The sequence below is a fragment of the Rhineura floridana genome, chromosome 4 (assembly GCF_030035675.1).
Source record: "Rhineura floridana isolate rRhiFlo1 chromosome 4, rRhiFlo1.hap2, whole genome shotgun sequence".
Lineage (NCBI taxonomy): Eukaryota > Metazoa > Chordata > Lepidosauria > Squamata > Rhineuridae > Rhineura > Rhineura floridana.
The window spans coordinates 165,013,019-165,032,384 of record NC_084483.1 but is presented as its reverse complement, the minus strand read 5'-3'; the positions used below and the strand labels follow the sequence as shown (position 1 = coordinate 165,032,384).

General features: G+C 40.9%; 1 protein-coding gene across 1 annotated transcript in view; it reads left to right on the top strand.

Annotated features, from left to right (window-relative positions):
• Nucleotides 1-19,366, top strand: part of DNAH14 (dynein axonemal heavy chain 14) — a 472,613-nt gene that overhangs the window by 211,384 nt on the left and 241,863 nt on the right. The window contains exon 40 of the mRNA XM_061626120.1: nt 16,161-16,295. Within this exon, the coding sequence (XP_061482104.1) occupies nt 16,161-16,295 (135 nt within the window). The remainder of the gene's footprint in view (nt 1-16,160; nt 16,296-19,366) is intronic.

The window sequence follows — 19,366 nt, the reverse complement described above, 5'->3', positions numbered from 1 at the left end:
GCTGGTCCAGAGGATATACAAGTGACCCAACTCGCAAAGAGGGAGAGCTAATAGGAGTTTGACGGGGGAGGTCAGGGGACAGGTCCCTAACAAACAAACAAACCAACAAAAATAGCACGTACCACATACCAGTGGGACTCTTCTATTTACCCTGAAGTAGGACAGGCAAAGCATAGGCCGTTCCAATACAAGTAGAAAGAAAGAAACAAAAGGTAGTAGAAACTATGGACATGGAGGACACTTCAGTGGTGGTGACCTGCAAGAAGTGTGCAGTGTTTGTTTTCTTGCCTGAGAACAACATGGCATACACGTGCAACAAGTGCAAGCTGGTGACACTGTTGGAAGAATAAGTGAGAGCCCTGGAGGGGCAGGTGGCCACACTCAAGAGTATAAGAGAAGACAAGTTCTTAGAATGCTGGACCGACATCAACAAAGAGAAGTACAGGAGGTAGAAGAACAGCAGCAAGTTAAAGCAGAAGAGGGGCAACAAAGTGGAGGATTAGTTCAACTTTCACTTCAACTTTCAGTTATTCATGAACAAGCAGAGGTGACCTCGATCCCTAACTCAGGGAAAACATTAGGAGGAAACGATGACTCTAAAATACAACTTATAAAAGGTCACCATATAAACCACTCCCATATTTGACCTCTTACACCCCCGATTTTGAAGGAATCAACGGGGACAGATTGACAACTTCAAATTCTCTCCTGGAACATCAAGGGATGGATAAATAAAGACAGTAAAGAGGATTTGTACTCCTTTTTACAACAGTTTAAGATTATCTGTCTCCAAGAAATGTGGATGACAAATGACATATCGATTTCTCTCCCGGGTTTTCGGACTCTTTCAATACCCGCGGACAAACATAATATTTACGGCAGAGGTAGCGGAGGATTATGTACATTTATCTCAGATGACCTTCCGGTAGATATTCAAATCTTAATCCCTCCTTGTGATCATTTTATTCAAGGCTTGAGGCTCATAAGTCCCCATATGGGTGATTTCATTATTATAAATGTTTACTTCCCCCCACACAAGGCCATGTCTCTAACACCCAATAACATCTGGGATCAATTATCAGAGTTTCTAGCCTTGTTGGAATTTCAATATCCCTCTGCTGGGGTGATTCTCTGCGGGGATTTCAATGCCCGGCTAGGTTCTGGTTGTCCGGATGATCCTTCTTCAAATCATGGACCTATTTGCCCTTTTCCTTTAACGGCTAGGATCTCCCAAGACCCGACATTAAATAAACAAGGTCGGAGGTTGATGGAATTAATCGCTACACACCAGTTATTTTGTCTACATGGGTCACACCTAGATCAAACTAAAGGCCCCATCACATTTTTCTCTAATCGTGGAGCCAGTGTGATAGGTTTCACGCTTGTTTCTAACACAATAATCTCAAGGGTCCATAGGTTTCTGGTCCTAGACAGAATCAAGAGCGACCACTTCCCCTCGCTTACGATCTTAAAATTGGGCTATCCGTTGAACCCCCCGGCCTTACCAGCCTTAGCAGGCCTACAGGTAGCGGATCGCAGAGTACGATGGTCTACAAATATACACCTTTCTGCTCTACAACTTCTCGAGAACCCCAGTCTAATTGAACTGAGGCAGGCAGTAATTGAGTCGAAAATAGACCCTCTTAAGGCCTATCAACAGATAACAGCCCTGCTTAAACCCACGCTAATTAAAAAAGTCCATCTTAACATCGCGCGTCCTAGGAGGGAGACTTGGTTTGACTATGAATGCAAAGCTGCTAAGCGACAGCTTATCAATTTCACACGTAAAACGATAAGGGTCCCAAATACTTTTAATCACACTCAACTAATTAAGATGCGTTCTTCATATAAAATACTGATCAGACAAAAAAAGGCAATATATGCGAGAACTCAATGGCAGCGGCTTCACCAAGCTTGGCTGGAGGGCAATGACCGTCAGTTCTGGGCTATGGTCGCCACGGGGTCCAAATCCTATATGCTTCCAGCCTAATTTCTCCCACAGAGTGGCAGGATCACTTTGTTAATCTATATGCCGTCAAGGGAGAATCTAACAGCTTAAGTTTAACATACATCGTGACTAATGATCCCTATTGGCCTCCGGTAACTTCATCAAATGTCAGAACACTAATTTCTTTATTAAAAAAGGGAAAGGCCCCGGGAGAAGATATGCTCCCCCCTGAACTCTTTTTAGATTTCCCTGACTGGTGGGTCCCTATTCCGGCTAAACTTTTTACAAAGATTAATAACACAGGAATAATGCCAGAAGGCTGGAAACAATGTATAGTTATACCCATTTATAAAAAAAGGAAGAAGGACGATCCAAAAAACCATTGGCCCATCAGTCTGCTGGACATAGGGGCAAAGTTATACAGCAAGTATCTTCTCTTAAAACTGGAAGAATGGGAAGTGGAAAACTCGATTATTTTTCCTGAACAAGTAGGATTTCGGAAAGGCCAATCGACCATAGACCACTGTGCCACTCTCTATGTCCTTGCTAGACAGTCTGTGATGGGCCCCACTAAACACCTCTACGCCGCTTTTGTAGATTTAGCCGTGGCGTTTGACTCAATCGATAGAAATCGTCTATGGTCCAAGTTGGCTCGAACTAACATTGACAAACGCCTTCTCTACCTAATCAAAGAAATGCACTCTAACAACACTCTTAAAATTAGAGCAGGCAATCACTTGACTGATCCGATAACAGTCAAGAAAGGAGTCAAACAAGGCTGTCTATTAGCGCCCATTTTATTTAATCTCTATCTCAGCGACATAATACCTGAACTGCAAGGCCCAACATTCTTTCCCCCTTCTGCAGGAAATAGGAAGATTTCCACGTTACTTTACGCGGACGATATGACCCTCCTTTCCCTCACTCCTATTGGCCTGAGAAGGCTTTTGGTAAACTTAAACTCTTTTTGTAAAAATGAGGGCCTCCAAATCAACTATAGGAAAACAAAGATAATGGTTTTCGGCAAAAACTTTAGAAAACATAAATGGTCCATTGGAACTCAGCCGATAGAGCAATACCGTTCATTTAAATATCTGGGAATTCACTTCCAAGACACCCTAGCCTGGAAGAGCCATATCTCCGCTATCAAACTGACGGCAGCTAGTGCGATAGGGACACTACTCAAATTTTACAGGACGGCGGGGGGATATTTGGTGGCTTCCGCCCTAAAAATCTATCAAAGTAAGATCTTACCACAAATCATTTACGGGGCGGCAGTCTGGGGATGGTCAAGTCATTTACTTTCCTCGTTAGAAGTTATTCAAAATAACTTTTTCAGACGCCTTTTACATCTACCCCTCGGCACACCTGCTGCATTTTTGAGAGCCGAAACTGGCTCACTTCTGGTTCTGGCTCGAATACATCTATTCCTATTACGATACTGGGCAACTCTGGCACATTCACCTTCAAGGACCTTGGCAAGGAGTTGTTTTGAAGTGGTATTAAATGATTCCTACTGGATTCAAAAATTTCAGTTGATCTATTCACATTACCACATAGTGACACACTCAATATCTGCTCTACATAGGTATAACATCAAAGACCGTATATCGAGACATAGCAAGTGGATTGACAGTATGACAACCTTAAATTCCAAATTTTCTAAGTGGTATTGCCTTTTTAAACACGACCACAAAAGGGCAAATTACCTAACGTGTCAATTCCCACTTCAGCTACGTTATACTTTAACAGCATTGAGATTTCAAACTATGCCAAACGCTATGCTAACCGGCCGTTATCAAAATTCCCAGTATGATCAGCGTTTATGCATTTGCCACACTGGAAAAGTGGAAGATCTTCCTCACTACCTTTTTGAATGCCCGATATATATACATCCTAGAACTAAGTTCCTTGACATATTAATCAATCGCCTTGGCCCCGGCTCAGATGATCAGTTTATTGCTTTTCTTTTAGCTGATAATGATTATTGGACATCATACCATGTGGCACTCTATGCCATCGCGGCACAAAAACTGAGGGTTAAATATTTAAATACTCACCCAACTTAGGAGTATACCTATTTTAATTATTGTCTGACATTAATTTTATGACAGACTTTTATACTAAGTTTTATCATTATAAGATTATATTATAACAGATGTCCTTCTGCATTTTAACATTTTGTTGTTGTATGTATGTATGTTGCGATGGCCTATGGCCTGGCAATAAAGATGTTGTTGAACAAAGTGGAGGAAACTCCATGGAAAAGGGTGACAGGAACAGAAGGGCTAGAAGACACCCTTCACTGGTGGAACTATGGAACTTCTTTCAGGCACTTGAGAATGAGACTGGAGGACAGCCTGCAGAGGAAGAATCCCAGGAGACCCCAAGCAACAGCGAGCAAGAGGCTGAAGTTCAATCAAGCAGAGGAAATGAAACCACACCCCACGACAAGAAGAGAAGAATTGTAGTAGTGGGAGACTCACTACTGTGTGGGACTGAAACCTAAGTATGCCAAGAAGACCCATGGACTCTCCAGGTATGCTGTCACCCTGGAGGACAGATTAGAGATGTGATGGAAGGTTTGCCATCATAAAGTCCACTGACATGTATCCCTTTCTTCTCATCCATGTGGGAACGAATGATACTGCCAAGCAGAGCTGCGAAGAAATCGCATCAGACTTTAAAGCTCTGGGAAGGAAACTGAAGGACTTTTGGGCCCCAAATAGGTTTTTCATTCATCCTTCTGGTACTTAGTGGAGGAGTAGAAATGGAAAGAAAAATACTCCAGGTAAATGACTGGCTACGAAGATGGTGCTGATGTGAGAGATTGGATTCTGGGACCACAGGCTACACTTCCTGGAAGATGGGCTGCTGGCAAGTGATGGGTTGCACCTCACAAAGGCTGGGAAGAATGTGTTTGGCCACAGCATAGAGAACTTCATCAGGAGTTAATGGGGGAGGGAGATGTAAATTTGGCAGTAATGACTGAGAGAATGGCTCTAATGGGACCCAATAATAGTCTTCATTAAAATGTAGGAAGGAAACCAGAACATAAACCACATGGTCTTCGATGTCTGTATACTAATGCCCAGAGTATGGGAAACAAACAGGACAAACCTGAACTCTTAATACAGCAGGGTGAATACAATGTGATAGGTATAACTGAAACTTGATCAGATAACTCCCATGACTGGAATACAGCAAATGAAGGATAGAACTTGTTCAAAAAGAACATAGAATCATAGAATAGTAGAGTTGGAATGGGCCTATAAGGCCATCAGGTCCAACCCCCTGCTCAATACAGGAATCCAAATCAAAGCATTCCCGACAGATGGCTGTCCAGCTGCCTCTTGAATGCCTCAAGTGTCGGAGAGCCCACTACCTCTCTAGGTAATTGGTTCCATTGTTGTATGGCTCTAACAGTTAGGAAGTTTTTCCTGATGTCCAGTCGAAATCTGGCTTCCTGCAACTTGAGCCCATTATTCCGTGTCCTGCACTCTGGAATGATCAAGGAGAGATCCTGGCCCTCTATGTGACAACCTTTCATGTCCTTGAAGAGTGCTATTATATCTCCCCTCAGTCTTCTTCAGGCTAAACATGCCCAGTTCTTTCAGTCTCTCCTCATAGGGCTTTCTTTCCAGTCCCCTGATCATCTTTGTTGCCCTCCTCTGAACCTGTTCCAGTTTGTCTGCATCCTTCTTGAAGTGAGGAGACCAGAACTGGATGCAGTATTCAAGATGAGGCCTAACCAGTGCTGAATAGAGGGGAACTAGTACTTCATGCGATTTGGAAACTATACTTCTGTTAATGCAGCCTAATATAGCATTTGCCTTTTTTTGCAGCCACATCACACTGTTGGCTCATATTCAGCTTGTGATCAATGACAATTCCAAGATCCTTCTCACATGTCGTACTGCTGAGCCAAGTATCCCTCATCTTATAACTGTGCATTTGGTTTCTTTTTCCTAAGTGTAGAATATTGCATTTATCCCTGTTGAATGTCATTCTGTTGTTTTCAGCCCAATGCTCCAGCCTATCAAGGTCCCTTTGAATTTTCTTTCTGTCTTCCACGGTATTAGCTATGCCCCCCAACTTTGTATCATCTGCAAATTTGATAAGCATGCTTTGTACCTCCACATCCAAGTCGTTAATAAAAATGTTAAAGAGCACTGGGCCCAGGACCGAGCCCTGTGGTACCCCACTCGTTACTTCCGCCCAGTTTGAGAAGGAACCATTGATAAGCACTCTTTGAGTACGATTCTGGAACCAACTGTGGATCCACCTGATAGTTGTTCCATCCAGTCCACATTTAGCTAGCTTGCTAATCAGAATATCATGGGGCACTTTGTCAAAAGCTTTGCTGAAGTCGAGATATATTATGTCCACAGCATTCCCACAGTCTACAAGGGAGGTTACCCAATCAAAAAACAAGATAAGATTAGTTTGGCAGGATTTGTTCTTCATAAATCCATGTTGGCTCCTAGTAATCACTGCATTGCTTTCAAGTTGCTTACAGATTGACCGCTTTATAATCTGCTCCAGAATTTTTCCAGGGATTTGACTAGTATGTAATTCCCTAGTTCCTCCTTCTTGCCCTTTTTGAAGATAGGGACTTCATTAGCTCTCCTCCAGTTATCCGGCACTTCACCAGTCCTCCATGATTTCGCAAAGATAATAGACAGCGGTTCTGAGAGTTCTTCAGCCAATTCCTTCAATACTCTAGGACGCAGTTTATCTGCTCTGGAGATTTGAACTCTGCCTTTTCTTTGTCATCTGTCATAATTTTGCCATCCTCATTGAGTAGCTGTGCCACCATTTCTTTTCTCTGTCTTTTACTATGAACATACCTGAAGAAACTTTTTTGTTGCTTTTAGCATCCCTCGCTAGCCTCAGCTCATTCTCATCTTTAGCCTTCCTGACACCATCCCGGCAATTCCATGATACCTGCCTGTACTCTTCCTTGGAACTGAAAAGGAAGCGGAGTCATCCTATATGTTAAATATATATATCACTGCACAAAAATACAGGAGGATGAGCTCGGTAGCTCCACCAAGAGTACCTGGGTTAAAATAAATAGGGCAAGGAATAAAAGGAACATGGTGGTTGGAGTCTACTACTGACCACCCAATCAAAGAGAAGACAAGCATGAAACTTTCCAAAAGCAATTTGACCAATGTTTCAAGGAGACACGATATAGTAGGGCTCCTACTAGGACGAAGGGTGGGATATAAATGTAATTAAAAAATAAAAAATAAAAAATAAATAGTAGTAATGGGGGACTTCAGTTACCCTGATATCTGTTGGGAGACAAATTCTGCCAAACATGACCCCTCCAAAAAATTCCTGATGTGTTGGAGATAACTTCCTCCTACAGAAAATGGAGAAAGGAACTAGAAGATCAGCTATCCTTGACTTGATTCTAACCAACAGAAATGACTTAGTGGATGAAGTGGCAGTTTATGGGAACTCTGGGGGAATGTGACCACGTTATATTTATTTATTATTTGATTTATATCCCGCCCTTCCTCCCAGCAGGAGCCCAGGGCAGCAAACAAAAGCACTGAAAACGCTTTAAAACATCATAAAAGCAGACTTTAAAATACATTAAAACAAAACAACTTTAAAAACATTTTTTTTAAAAAGCTGTGAAGACTTTTTCTTTAAAAAAAAGGTTTAAAAACATATTGTGTTTTAAAAAAGGTTGGCCTACAAGATTCGATGGCCTACAAGGCCCCTTCCAACTCTATGATTCTAAAAGCATATTAAAAGCAATTCCAATACAGAAGCATGAGCATACATGAGTTCTTGATTTTAAGGAAGCAAAAGCTGAGAGTAGCCATACACGTACCCTGGACTTCAGGAAAGCCAATTTTAATAAACTCAGAACAATGGTAAGTAAGGTTCTATGGCAAGCGACCCTAATGAGAAAAGGAGTCCAAGATGGGTGGAAGTTTCTAAAAAAGGAAATTCTAAAGACACATAGGCAAACAACTCCAACAAGGAAAAAAGAGGGAAAACAGCAGAAGAAGCCAATGTGGCTTCACAAAAAGCTTAGAGATTACCTGAAAACAAAAAGGACACATACAGGAAGTGGAAGGAAGACCCGGCCACAAAGGAAGAGTACAGACAGGTAGCTCGGAATTGCAGGGATGGTGTCAGGAAGGCTACAGCTGAGAAAGAGCTGAGGTTAATGAGGCATGCTTAAAAGCAACAAAAAAGCTTTCTTCAGGTACATCCATAGCAATAGACAGAGAAAATAAATGGTGGTACAGCTACTCAATGAGGATGGCAAAATGACAACACATGACAAAGAAAAGGCAGAAATGCTCAATTCCTACTTTGGCTCAGTCTTCTCCCCAAAGAGGATCTATGACCCTCCTGACAAATGTGAAATTGAAGGGGCAGGATTGCAGCTTGAGATTGATAGACAAATCTCAGGGGATACCTAATAACTTTAAACAAGTTCAGATCTGTAGGGCTTGAGGAACTGCATCCTAGAATATTGAAGTAACTGGCTGAAGAACTCTCAGAACCACTCACTGTCTATTATCTTCGCAAAGTTATGGAGGATGGGTGAAATGCTGGATGATAGGAGGAGGGCTAATATTGTCCCTATCTTCAAGAAGGGCAAAAAGGAGGAACTGGGGAACTACAGACCAGTCAGCCTGATATCAATCCCTGGGAAAATTCTGGAGCAGATTATGAAGCAGTCAATCTGTAAGCATCCTTGAAAACAATGCAGTGATTACTAGAAGACAACATGGATTTATCAAGAACAAATTCTGCCAGACTAATCTCTCATTTTTTGATCGGTTAACCTCCCTGGTAGACTGTGGGAATGCTGTGGACATAAGCAAAGCTTTTGACAAAGTGTCCCATGATATTCTGATTGACAGGCTAGCTAAATGTGGGCTGGATGGAACAATTATCAGGTGGATCCACAGTTGGCTACAGAACTGTACTCAAAAAGTACATTTCAATGGTTCCTTCTCAAACTGGGGGGAGGTAACAAGTGGGGTACTGCAGGACTTTGTCCTGGGCCCAGTGCTCTTCAACCTTTTTTAAAATGACTTGGATGAGGAGGTGCAGGGAATGCATATCAAATTTGCATATGATACAAAACTGGGAGGGACAGCTAATACCCTGGAGGACAGAAATAAAGTTCAAAGTGATCTTGTTAGGCTGGAACATTCACAACAGAATAAAATTTAAGAGGGATAAGTGCAAAGTTCTATACCTAGGAAAAAGAAACCAAATGCAGTTACAAGATGGGGGATACTTGGCTCAGCAATACTACACGGAAGAACGATCTTGAAATTATTGATCACAAGCTGAATATAAGCCTCTTGGAGGCTGGGCCTGGCAGCCAAGAGGTCTTTTGTATCTTTAAAAGTTGTTCAGGGGGAAGGGAGAATTCCACCTTGTGGTTTTTCCTATTACAGGGTTGCAAGAACTCCTGCACATGGCTGACTTTATCTTCTCCTAAAGATACAGAATCAGGATCAGGGATTGAACCTGGCAACCCTACTCTTGAGGTAGGCCAGTCATGTCCAGAGCTCCACAGACTGCCACCACACCCCTGTTTTGATCTGTTAACCTAGATGGGAGTGCTTTCCAGGATCCAAGGAAAAATCCTTAAAGGAGAAGCAGAAACAGCAGACAGCTCACTTTCCCCTTTCCAGGGACCCAGATAACTTGCTGTTCTCTTGGCCAACCCCACTTAATTTACAGAGGGGCACAGAGAGAGCCTAACTGTTTCTCTTTAGAGCCCCTTGTGGCCAGTTTTTCACTGTCAAGCCTCACTCAATACACACATTAACCAAGTGGCCCAGCACGTGGGGAGAAAGTGATGTTCTCTTAAAGTTTGGCATAAATGCACATAGACCTCAGCAGCCAAATTTTATGACGTTTATTGAGAATCAAAAAGAAGAGGACAAAGCGAACAGGCAGAATGTTGCTTCAAAAAATAACAAAAGAACCTTTTAGTTTCACTCTATGTATCCCATTCCTAGCTACTTACAATCTGGCTTCTGGTCCTCTCATAAATAGCATCATAGTGAGGGATGGTGAGAGGGACAATGACTGCTTGGCCGCAGCCCACTTTTTTTTGTATAAACTTTTTTTTGTTTTCTCTGCAGGCATCTTCTCATTGTACAACTATAGGATTTCTAATAGAGAACAACTAGAAAGCAATGCAAACAAGTATAAACAAAATTGAACAAAATTAAACCAGAGAACAAAATCTTTCAAGATACATGTCCAAAACTAAAAATAACATTAGTATCCAGCTTAAGAGAAAATAGTCCACTTAATTTACCCAAGAGTAACTACTATAGTTAAACATGTTTCCAGATCTGCCAAGCTTCCATGGAAGGGCGATGAACAAATACATCTTCAGAAGTATATTCAATAGATGAACGCCAAACTTTATAAAAAGAGCCTGGTGTTTCTTTGCCTTGTCTCAATTTCAGTTCGTGTGTGTGACAGGGAATTTAGGGGTCCACTGGACCGGGGCTCCTGAAGAAATTGAGGTCACAGGCTTGCTTGCAGCAAAAAGGTAGGCCTTTATTTAGTAAGGAGACATACAGGAAGTCAGTTTCCCATAATGTTCGATGGAGCTCTGCCACATGGCACTGATGCCTACATTTTTATACCCTCCAAGAGAAAGAAATTAGCATCTTCCAATCCAAAAGTTACACATAAGTATTACCTAGGCATTATGCTGCTTACATTAAAATCCAGCCAACCAGATAATAGTCAGAAATTCTAATACCAGCGCATCACTTCTATGACCTAATACATTCCAAAGCTGACCCTTTGGAGACACTGAGATTGCTGTACCAGGGTCTTACTCCCTTTATCTTATCCCCAGGCCTTGCTGTCCCAGCATACTGAACATTCCAAGAAGGGACCCCCCAAAAAACAGCATCAATCAGAGAAAGAGATTTTTAGCTTTGGTTTACCTATTAAGATATTATAACCTCATTATTCCTAAAGAATATATCATTTATTTATTATAAGAATTCCATATCACGTGAGTTTTTCCATTAGGGCAATGTTCCAGAGAGAGTTATACCATTGGTCAATTGGGAGGTTTTTTGCTGTTTTCCATTGTTTTCAATTGTTAATTTTGCTGCCAAGGACATGTAAATTATAAGTTCTTTAGAAAGCAGTTTCGCATGTGCATCATCAAAAATATTTAGTAACAAGTTTTGGGGAAAATGCAAAGTGTTCTTGAGATATTAGTAACATTTCATTATAAATCATTGACCAGAAGTGTTGAATTTTTTTTCACATTCCCACCATAAATGAAAGTAGGTGCCTTTTTTCCCACAACCTTTCCAACAAAGTGGAGATGCTGTTGAGAACATACATGAAATTTGGACAGGAGTGTAATACCAACAATGTACTAGTTTTAATGAATGTTCTTTTACATAACTAGAAACAGATTTAAATGGACATTCCTCCCATAACTTATTCCTGGCTCTAGGTTGTATTTCAGACCCTAAATCTAGTTCCCATTGGTCTTTTAGTGAAAGAGTCAATTTTAGAGATGCTTTAAGTAATATAGAGTATATTTTAGAGACTAAATCTGTCTCCTTTACCCATTTCTTGGAGTAACTTCTCAAATTGCGTAAAGGGTCTTGTTGCTTGTTTAACATAACAACATAATGAAACTGCATATTTGAGCAAGCATTAGCCAATTTAGTTTTATACCTTGCAATTTAAGCTTTAGTTGTTTAGATGAGAGTGGGGTGGAGTTTATATAGAAATCACACAATCTATATAAACCTTTATCACTCCAGCCCTGTAATTGAGTCTATCAGGAGTGTAGAATTTAGGGTGAGAAGCAATGGGTATTAAAGGTGAAAGTATGGGAGTTAGTTTATGTTGCCATAATATCCATGATATAAACATACATTTGGTAAAGGGATTAACCATATAGTTAATGAGTTGGGATTTGATAGATAAAAAGGGTGAAATCTTCAAAGGTATATCTAAAGGCATTATAGTAGTATGATAAATTTGGTATGCCCCATCCTCCTAAATTCGCTTTTCAATATATTAAAGACTGGGTTAGTCTGAGTTTTTTTCCGTTGAAAAATAAATTTGCCAATTGTTTGTTGCCAGGATTTCATTACTTTACTGGGTATACTGATAGGTAAAACCTGCAACAAAAATAAAAAGCAAGGGAGTAGCATCATTTGTATTGCGGCTATCCTGCCTAATGTTGAGAGAAGTAAGTGTTTCCAAGACTTTAAGCTATTTCTGAGGTTCCTGATGATTGGATTGTAGTTTAAGTAATATAGTTTATTTATATTTTTGGATAAGAAAACTCCAAGGTATTTAAGTGACTTAGCACAAACAAAGATACCCAAGGCTGTCTTGATTAGTCTTTGCATATTAGGACTTAAATTTACAAATAGAGATTCAGATTTATTGTAAATTGTTAATTCAGCCATTTCTTTATATTTTTGGAACAAGTTGACCAGGCTATTTAATGATGATATTGGGTCAGATATGAGAAGGGCTACATCATCAGATAGTCAGGATCATTCAAACCATGGTATTCCCAATCTCTATGTATGGATGTGAAAGTTGGACAGTGAAAAAAGCGGATAAGAGAAAAATCAACTCATTTGAAATGTGGTGATGGAGGAGAGCTTTGCAGATACAATGGACCACGAAAAAGACAAACAATTGGGTGTTAGAACAAATTAAACCAGAACTGTCACTAGAAGCTAAAATGATGAAACTGAGGTTATCATACTTTGGACACATAATGAGAAGACAGGATTCACTAGAAAAGGCAATAATGTTGGGGAAAACAGAAGGGAGTAGAAAAAGAGGAAAGCCAAACAAGAGATGGATTGATTTCATAAAGGAAGCCACAGACCTGAACTTACAAGATCTGAACAGGGTGGTTCATGACAGATGCTCTTGGAGGTTGCTGATTCATAGGGTCACCATAAGTCATAATCGAAGGCACATAACAACAACAACAAACATCATCAGCAAATAAGCTACACTTGTGAGTGGTTCCATTCATGTTATAGCCTTTGATATGGGATCCTCTCTCACCGCTTGTGCCAGAGGTTCCATGGTAAGAGCAAATAAGAGTGGTGAGAGAGGAATTCTTGTTTTGTATCTTTTTCAATCTTTATAAAGCCAGACTCAAATGCATTAACTCTGATACTAGCCAAACTCTGTTTATATAGATTTTGAATAATTTTAATAAAAGTATCCCCAAACCTGTAGTGTTGCAAAACCTGTAACAAAAAATCCCAGTGTAAGGAATCAAATGCTTTCAGGGCATCCAATTTGAAGATTGCTAACGGTTTCTGATATTTTCTGCTGTGCCAAATGATAATTAGTAATCACCTGATTGGGTCCAAGATTTGTCTACCTTTAATAACACCAGGTTGATCTGGATTAATGATAGTGGGCATGATGTAACTAAGTCTGTTGGCCAAAACCAAAGTAAAAACCTTCTGATCCTGGTTCAACATATTAATTGGTCTAAAGTTATTCATGTCAGAGTGATCTTTTCCTGGTTTGGGAATTAAAATTATGTGTGAGGTTTTCCAAGATAATGGAACATTATTTTCCCAAATTGCGTTAAATAACCATGTTAAATTGGGAACCAAATATGTGCTGAATTTTTTACAGAAGTCTGTAGAAAAACCATCAGATCTGGGGGCTTTATTATTTTTAAGCTTCGTAATAACATCTTTAATTTCATTTTCAGTAAACCTATTATTTAAAATAGACTGCTGGTCTTGATCTAATTTTTTGAGCTTGAGATTCTGGAGGGAAGACAATATATTCACCTCCTTGGGCTCAGGAGCTTGATGCAGTTTTTGGTAGTAAGATTTAAATGCAGAGTGGATTTCTTTAGTTTTGTGAGTGATTTGTCCATCACTTTGTTTAATACACCAAATTCTATGAGAGGAAAGTTTATGTCGCAATGAGTTAGCTACGAGTTTAGAATTTCAATTACCCTTTTCATAAAATTTTTGTTTAAGATAGATAATTGTTTTTGAGATCTTTTAAATTTCTAGAGCTTCTCTTTTTTCCTTATAGAGTCCAGTTTTAGTCTAATTTTAGGTGAGCCTACTTGTTTATGTTGCCTTTCCAGTTTCTGTAATTCATCATAAAGATTGTTTCTTAGAGTAGATGTTTGTTTTTGCAGATTATTTTTCTCTGCCATACAACAGACACAGCTCACTTTTAAGATTCTAACAGCTGACAGGGTCACAAGCCATGTCATATTTGCCTGGTAGGCTGTTTGACACCTTTGGAAGTTGGGGGAAATGGATATCTCAGTGTTAATTATCACCACATTTCTCTGTCTCTCTGTTAGACAGAATCTATCCTTTCATTTGGTTATATGGGTGGAGACGTAACTTCTCCACAAAGGCAGAATGGAGAATCAGTGATCATGGCTACGCTTTGCTACAATTTTTGCCCCCCATGGGTTCAGCATTGTGCCAGTTTTTTCTGATTCCATTTCATGCCATTCTTACCAATCGAAGACAAAGAACCATGTAGACCTGTGGGCACACAGCATGCAAGGCCTACTCTATGGAGCAGACACCCTGGCTCAGATCTGGCTGTGCAGTTTCTCAGTTGTCAAGAATGGCATGAAATGGGATCAGTTAACTGGAGTGGCACGTTACATACAAGGGCCTGCCAGATTTGCTGACTGTGCAGCTAGGAGAAAATGACCTGTGTATTTGGAAGGAACTTGATTTGGAGATTGCAGTCAAGACAGACCTGTCCCCTCTGCATGAAGCATTCCCAGGTATGCCTCTTCATTGACCAAATCTGTTGCAGCAGCACACTTGGAGGCCACAGCAAGGGCGGACAATATTCAATGCAAAGTGAACAAGTGCTGACCCACTTTATGATGGCTGGGTTTTTCATCACCCTTCCTTACACAAAGCTGTACAGATTTGTTCTGGCTGAATGGAGTCCACCTGTCCGAACAAGGCAATGATGCCTGGCTTGAGGATTATGAACCAGCTTCAGGTTTGGTTGTAGTGGTAGGTGAGGTTGGCAGGGAGTTGGTCAGGCTCACCCTACTTGCTTTTTGTGGCAAAAATTGCATTGGGCAGTATCACAATTTGGTCAGATCCCCAAACTGGGACTTAGGGTGACATCTCCAGTCCCAGTCGTAATTGGGAGGGCTTATCTAATGTCACTTACCACAGGTTGTCCATGGTATCCCAGATGCATACCCTGTGCCGCACTGGATGCCATTATGCCAGCAACTCCCAAGGGTGTTCCCAGAAGGTGGACTGGGTGTGGCTTCAAACAGCAGGGTATTCAAATGAGGATCCTTGCCCTATGCCATACCAACCCCGCTTAGGCTATGAGTACCCTAGTTGCCTACATCAAAGCATTTCCATTGGCCACACCTGGAGGAGGAATGGGTTGATCTGCCGATCAGTTGCAAAATCACTTTGAGGCTAGATTTTTTTAAAAAATGCACTCAATCTGATCCCACCAGGTTTTAGAGTAAAAAGGGGCAGGGTTTGACTAGCATGGTGAGCCCCCATTTTCAGAAGAGAGAGGTGGAGATGCACTAGAACCAGCAGAACAGTGTTTCTCTACTCTTAGTTACTGCAATCAATAAAGTCGTGACCATATTGAACCCACAGATTGGTCTAGTCTGAATCATTTCCCTTCTCCCCAGGGTGCCTGCCACACAACTGTTAGGGTCTACTGAAGCTCCCGGAGTTCTGTCAGTAGAACTAGTATTTTTGTCTTGCTTGTGTGAGTGATTTGTGGTTTGTTCCTCTCCTATTTTGACAGAGAGGAAGTTGCTATGATGGAATTGTTAATCTGTTTATTTTAGTCGATTAGTTATTTAGTATTTTTTATTTTTTATCTTCATTTTCACATATTTTTACTGTTATTTTATTTCATTGTTACCTGCTCTGGGTTTGAAATATTCATTGAAGAGTGGGTTGTAAATACTACTACTACTAATCATAATCATAATCAGAAACAGCAGAAGGACCACAAGATCCCTATCCCTGTATTACATGATTATATTGCAGCAAAAATTACTGAGGAAAAAAGCAGATTGATACTCCTGGTATGAAAATAATACACTTTGTTAGAGTTTTAATATTTCTGTGTGTTCTTAACATTTTAGGAAACCTTAATGTTAGACAGCTGATATTTTTTAATGTATTTTCAGGCTCGTGTTGGTGTGATGCTAGTAGGTCCTACAGGTGGAGGGAAGACTACCATTAGAACAATTTTAGAAAAAGCCTTGGTAATCTTGCCATTAGTAGATATGGAAAGCAGTACAAAACTTGATGCTATGTTTCAGGTAAGGTGTTTATTCTATTCTTTATTTTCTGGGGCTGTTTCTTAAGGCTATTCATATGCTATTATACCTAATTTTTAATATATATTGTCAGAAAAGATATGTGATCCACCCTAAATATTTTTGGTATACATTTGAGGATTGGGAAAATCCTGACACACATCTGGCTCACATGAAATTCTATACCATCCCTAAAAGTAATTAAGAGCAGCGTATGCAATACAGAAATTGTTATATATTATTGGTCTCTTTTCTTTTCCTTCAAAATTGGTACAGAAATTTGTCCTAATATAAGAATGTAGTAGTTGTTCATTCAGAAACACTATTATTGAGGGGTATTTCTCTGGTAGATTAAGGAGGGCATTTGAAGACCCTCTGCTCTCATCATCAGCGGACAGGTCTGGATTGCAATTTGACTTTGCTGGCAAGGCAGTCCCAAACTCTTATTTGACTAGCAAAATTTCTGTTGTGCTCTACAGAGTGATTGTTTTTCTTATTTATCTTACTTTCCATCCTACCTGTTGTCTCAGAGCCAAATGAGTGAAGTGGGAGTGATTTTAGTGGGTTTTTCCATCTCTCTATGAGGAGATTCACCATGGTCTGACTGAAGGCCTAGGACAGCATCAGTGACAGTTTAGCCGACCGTGGGAGCACCACAAGAAGCTGCATCACACACCCCACCACGGCAAGGAGTTTGTTTAGGAAGCACGGGGGATGGATCATTGGGTGTTCTCATTCCAAGAGCCCAGTTGCCACATTTGTTTTCTCTCCAGACACTTCCTCAAGGGCAGGCTAGGACAGAACAGCAGCTGTGCTGTGCTGGGACCAGGAATTTGTGGCATTCATCATTGGCGATCACTCGTGGCCGAGTAAGATTGTCTTCCAAGATAAGTTCTTTAACGGTGGGTCCGTAAGTGACTGTGGAGGCCAATTCTGGATCCACACAGCCTCCCACAGTGAGGACATAGGTTTCCAGATGGAAGATGGTCACGATGATGATTTTCTTGACATGCCTTCCGCTTAGCTCGTTTGTCCCTTTCGCCCTGTACTCGTGCTTCTTCAAAGTCCTTAGCACCTTTGATAATGGCGGACCTCCAATTGGGACGCTCATGGGCCAAGGCTTCCCAGTTCTCGATGCTTATGTTACATTTTTTTAGATTAGCTTTGAGAACATCTTTAAACCTCTTTTGCTGTCCACCGATATTCCGTTTTCCATCTTTAAGTTGGGAGTAAAGTAGCTGCTTTGGAAGACAGTGATCAGGCATTTGAACAACATGGCGGGTCCAGCAAAGTTGAGGTTGGAGAATCATTGTTTCAACACTGGTGGTCTTTGCTTCTTCCAATACGCTAACATTAGTCCACCTATCTTCCCAAGCAATTTGCAGAATTTTCTGGAGGCAGCATTGGTGGAATCTTTCAAGAAGCTGGGAGTGGCGTTTATAGATGGTCCATGTTTCACAGGCCTACAGTAAGGTCGGTAGTACAATGGCTTTGTAAATAAGCATTTTGGTCTCCCTGCAAATATCCCGATCCTCAAACACTCTACACTTCATTCGGGAGAATGCGGCACTTGCAGAGCTCAGACGATGCTGAATTTCAGCATCGATGTCAGCTTTTACAGAGAGATGGCTGCCAAGATGAGAAAAGTGATCGACATTCTCCAGTGTCACACCATTAAGCTGGATTGATGGTGCTGCAGAGGGATTGGTTCGCACTTGCTGATCAAGCACTTTAGTTTTTTTGATGTTAAGCGAGAGGCCAAGCTTTTCATATGCTTCTGCAAAGACATTTAGGATAGTTTGAAGATCTTCCTCTGAATGTGCGGAGACTACACTATCATCGGCATATTGAAGTTCTATGACAGAGGTTGTAATTACCTTACTTTTTGCTTTCAGCCTACTGAGATTAAAAAGCTTTCCATCTGTTCGATATGTGATTTCCACACCAGTGGGAAGTTTCCCCTCAACAAGGTGTACAGTAGGGCCCCGCTTTATGGCGTTCCTCTTTAAGGAGTTCCGCTGATGCGGCGGCTTTCATTTTCAATTTTAAAGGTATTTTTTGCTCTTTTGTGTTATTTTTGCACGACGCAGCCCATTATAGTGAATGGGGTTCCGCTTTATGGCGATTTCCATTTCACAGCGGGGGTCCGGAACCCTCCATATAAGCGGGACCCGCCTGTAGAATCATGGCGATAAAAATAGCAAATAAGGTTGGAGCAATGACACATCCCTGTTTGACGCCTGATCCCACTTTGAATGGATCACTTTAAGAGCCATTGTTATGCAAAATTGTTGCCGTCATGGAAGAGTCGCAAAACATTCACAAATTTATCAGGGCATCCAATTTTCAGAAGGATGGTCTAGAGAGCAGTTCGATTTACAGTATCAAAGACCTTAGTCAGATCAATAAACACCATATACAGAGGTCGGTTTTGCTCCCTGCATTTTTCTTGAAGCTGTTGTGCAGTGAAGATCATGTTAACTGTCCCCCTGGAAGGGCGGAAACCATTTTGGGATTCAGGGAGGATGTCTTCTGAGATAGGTAGGAGGCGATTTGCGAGGATCCTTGTAAGGATTTTACCTGCGGTAGCAAGAAAAAAGATGCCTCGTTAGTTCCCACAATCTGTTCTATCACCCTTCTTGAAAAGAGTGATAATTATGGCATCCCTAAAGTCTTCCGGGATCTCCTCCCTCATCCAGATTTTTTCGATGAGCTTATGAAGTTGTTGTGTAAATTCAGGCCCACCTTCTTTAAAGACTTCAGCAGGAATCTCATCAGGTCCACTAGCTTTGTGATTCTTCATTTGATTAATGGCTTTACTGATTTCATCCAAATTAGGGGATACTGCAAGCTCATCTCTACTTTGTTGTTGTGGGATTTGCGATAAAACCTCATCAGCTACAATAGAGTTACGATTAAGGAGGTCGTGGTAATGCTCTTTCCAATGCAGTGCAATAGACTCTGTCCTTTAGAAGTTTGGTACCATCTATTGAACGTAAGGGATTTGTACCATAATTTGTTGGTCTGTAGATGGCCTTTGTGGCATTAAAAAAGCCCCGTGCATCATTAGCATC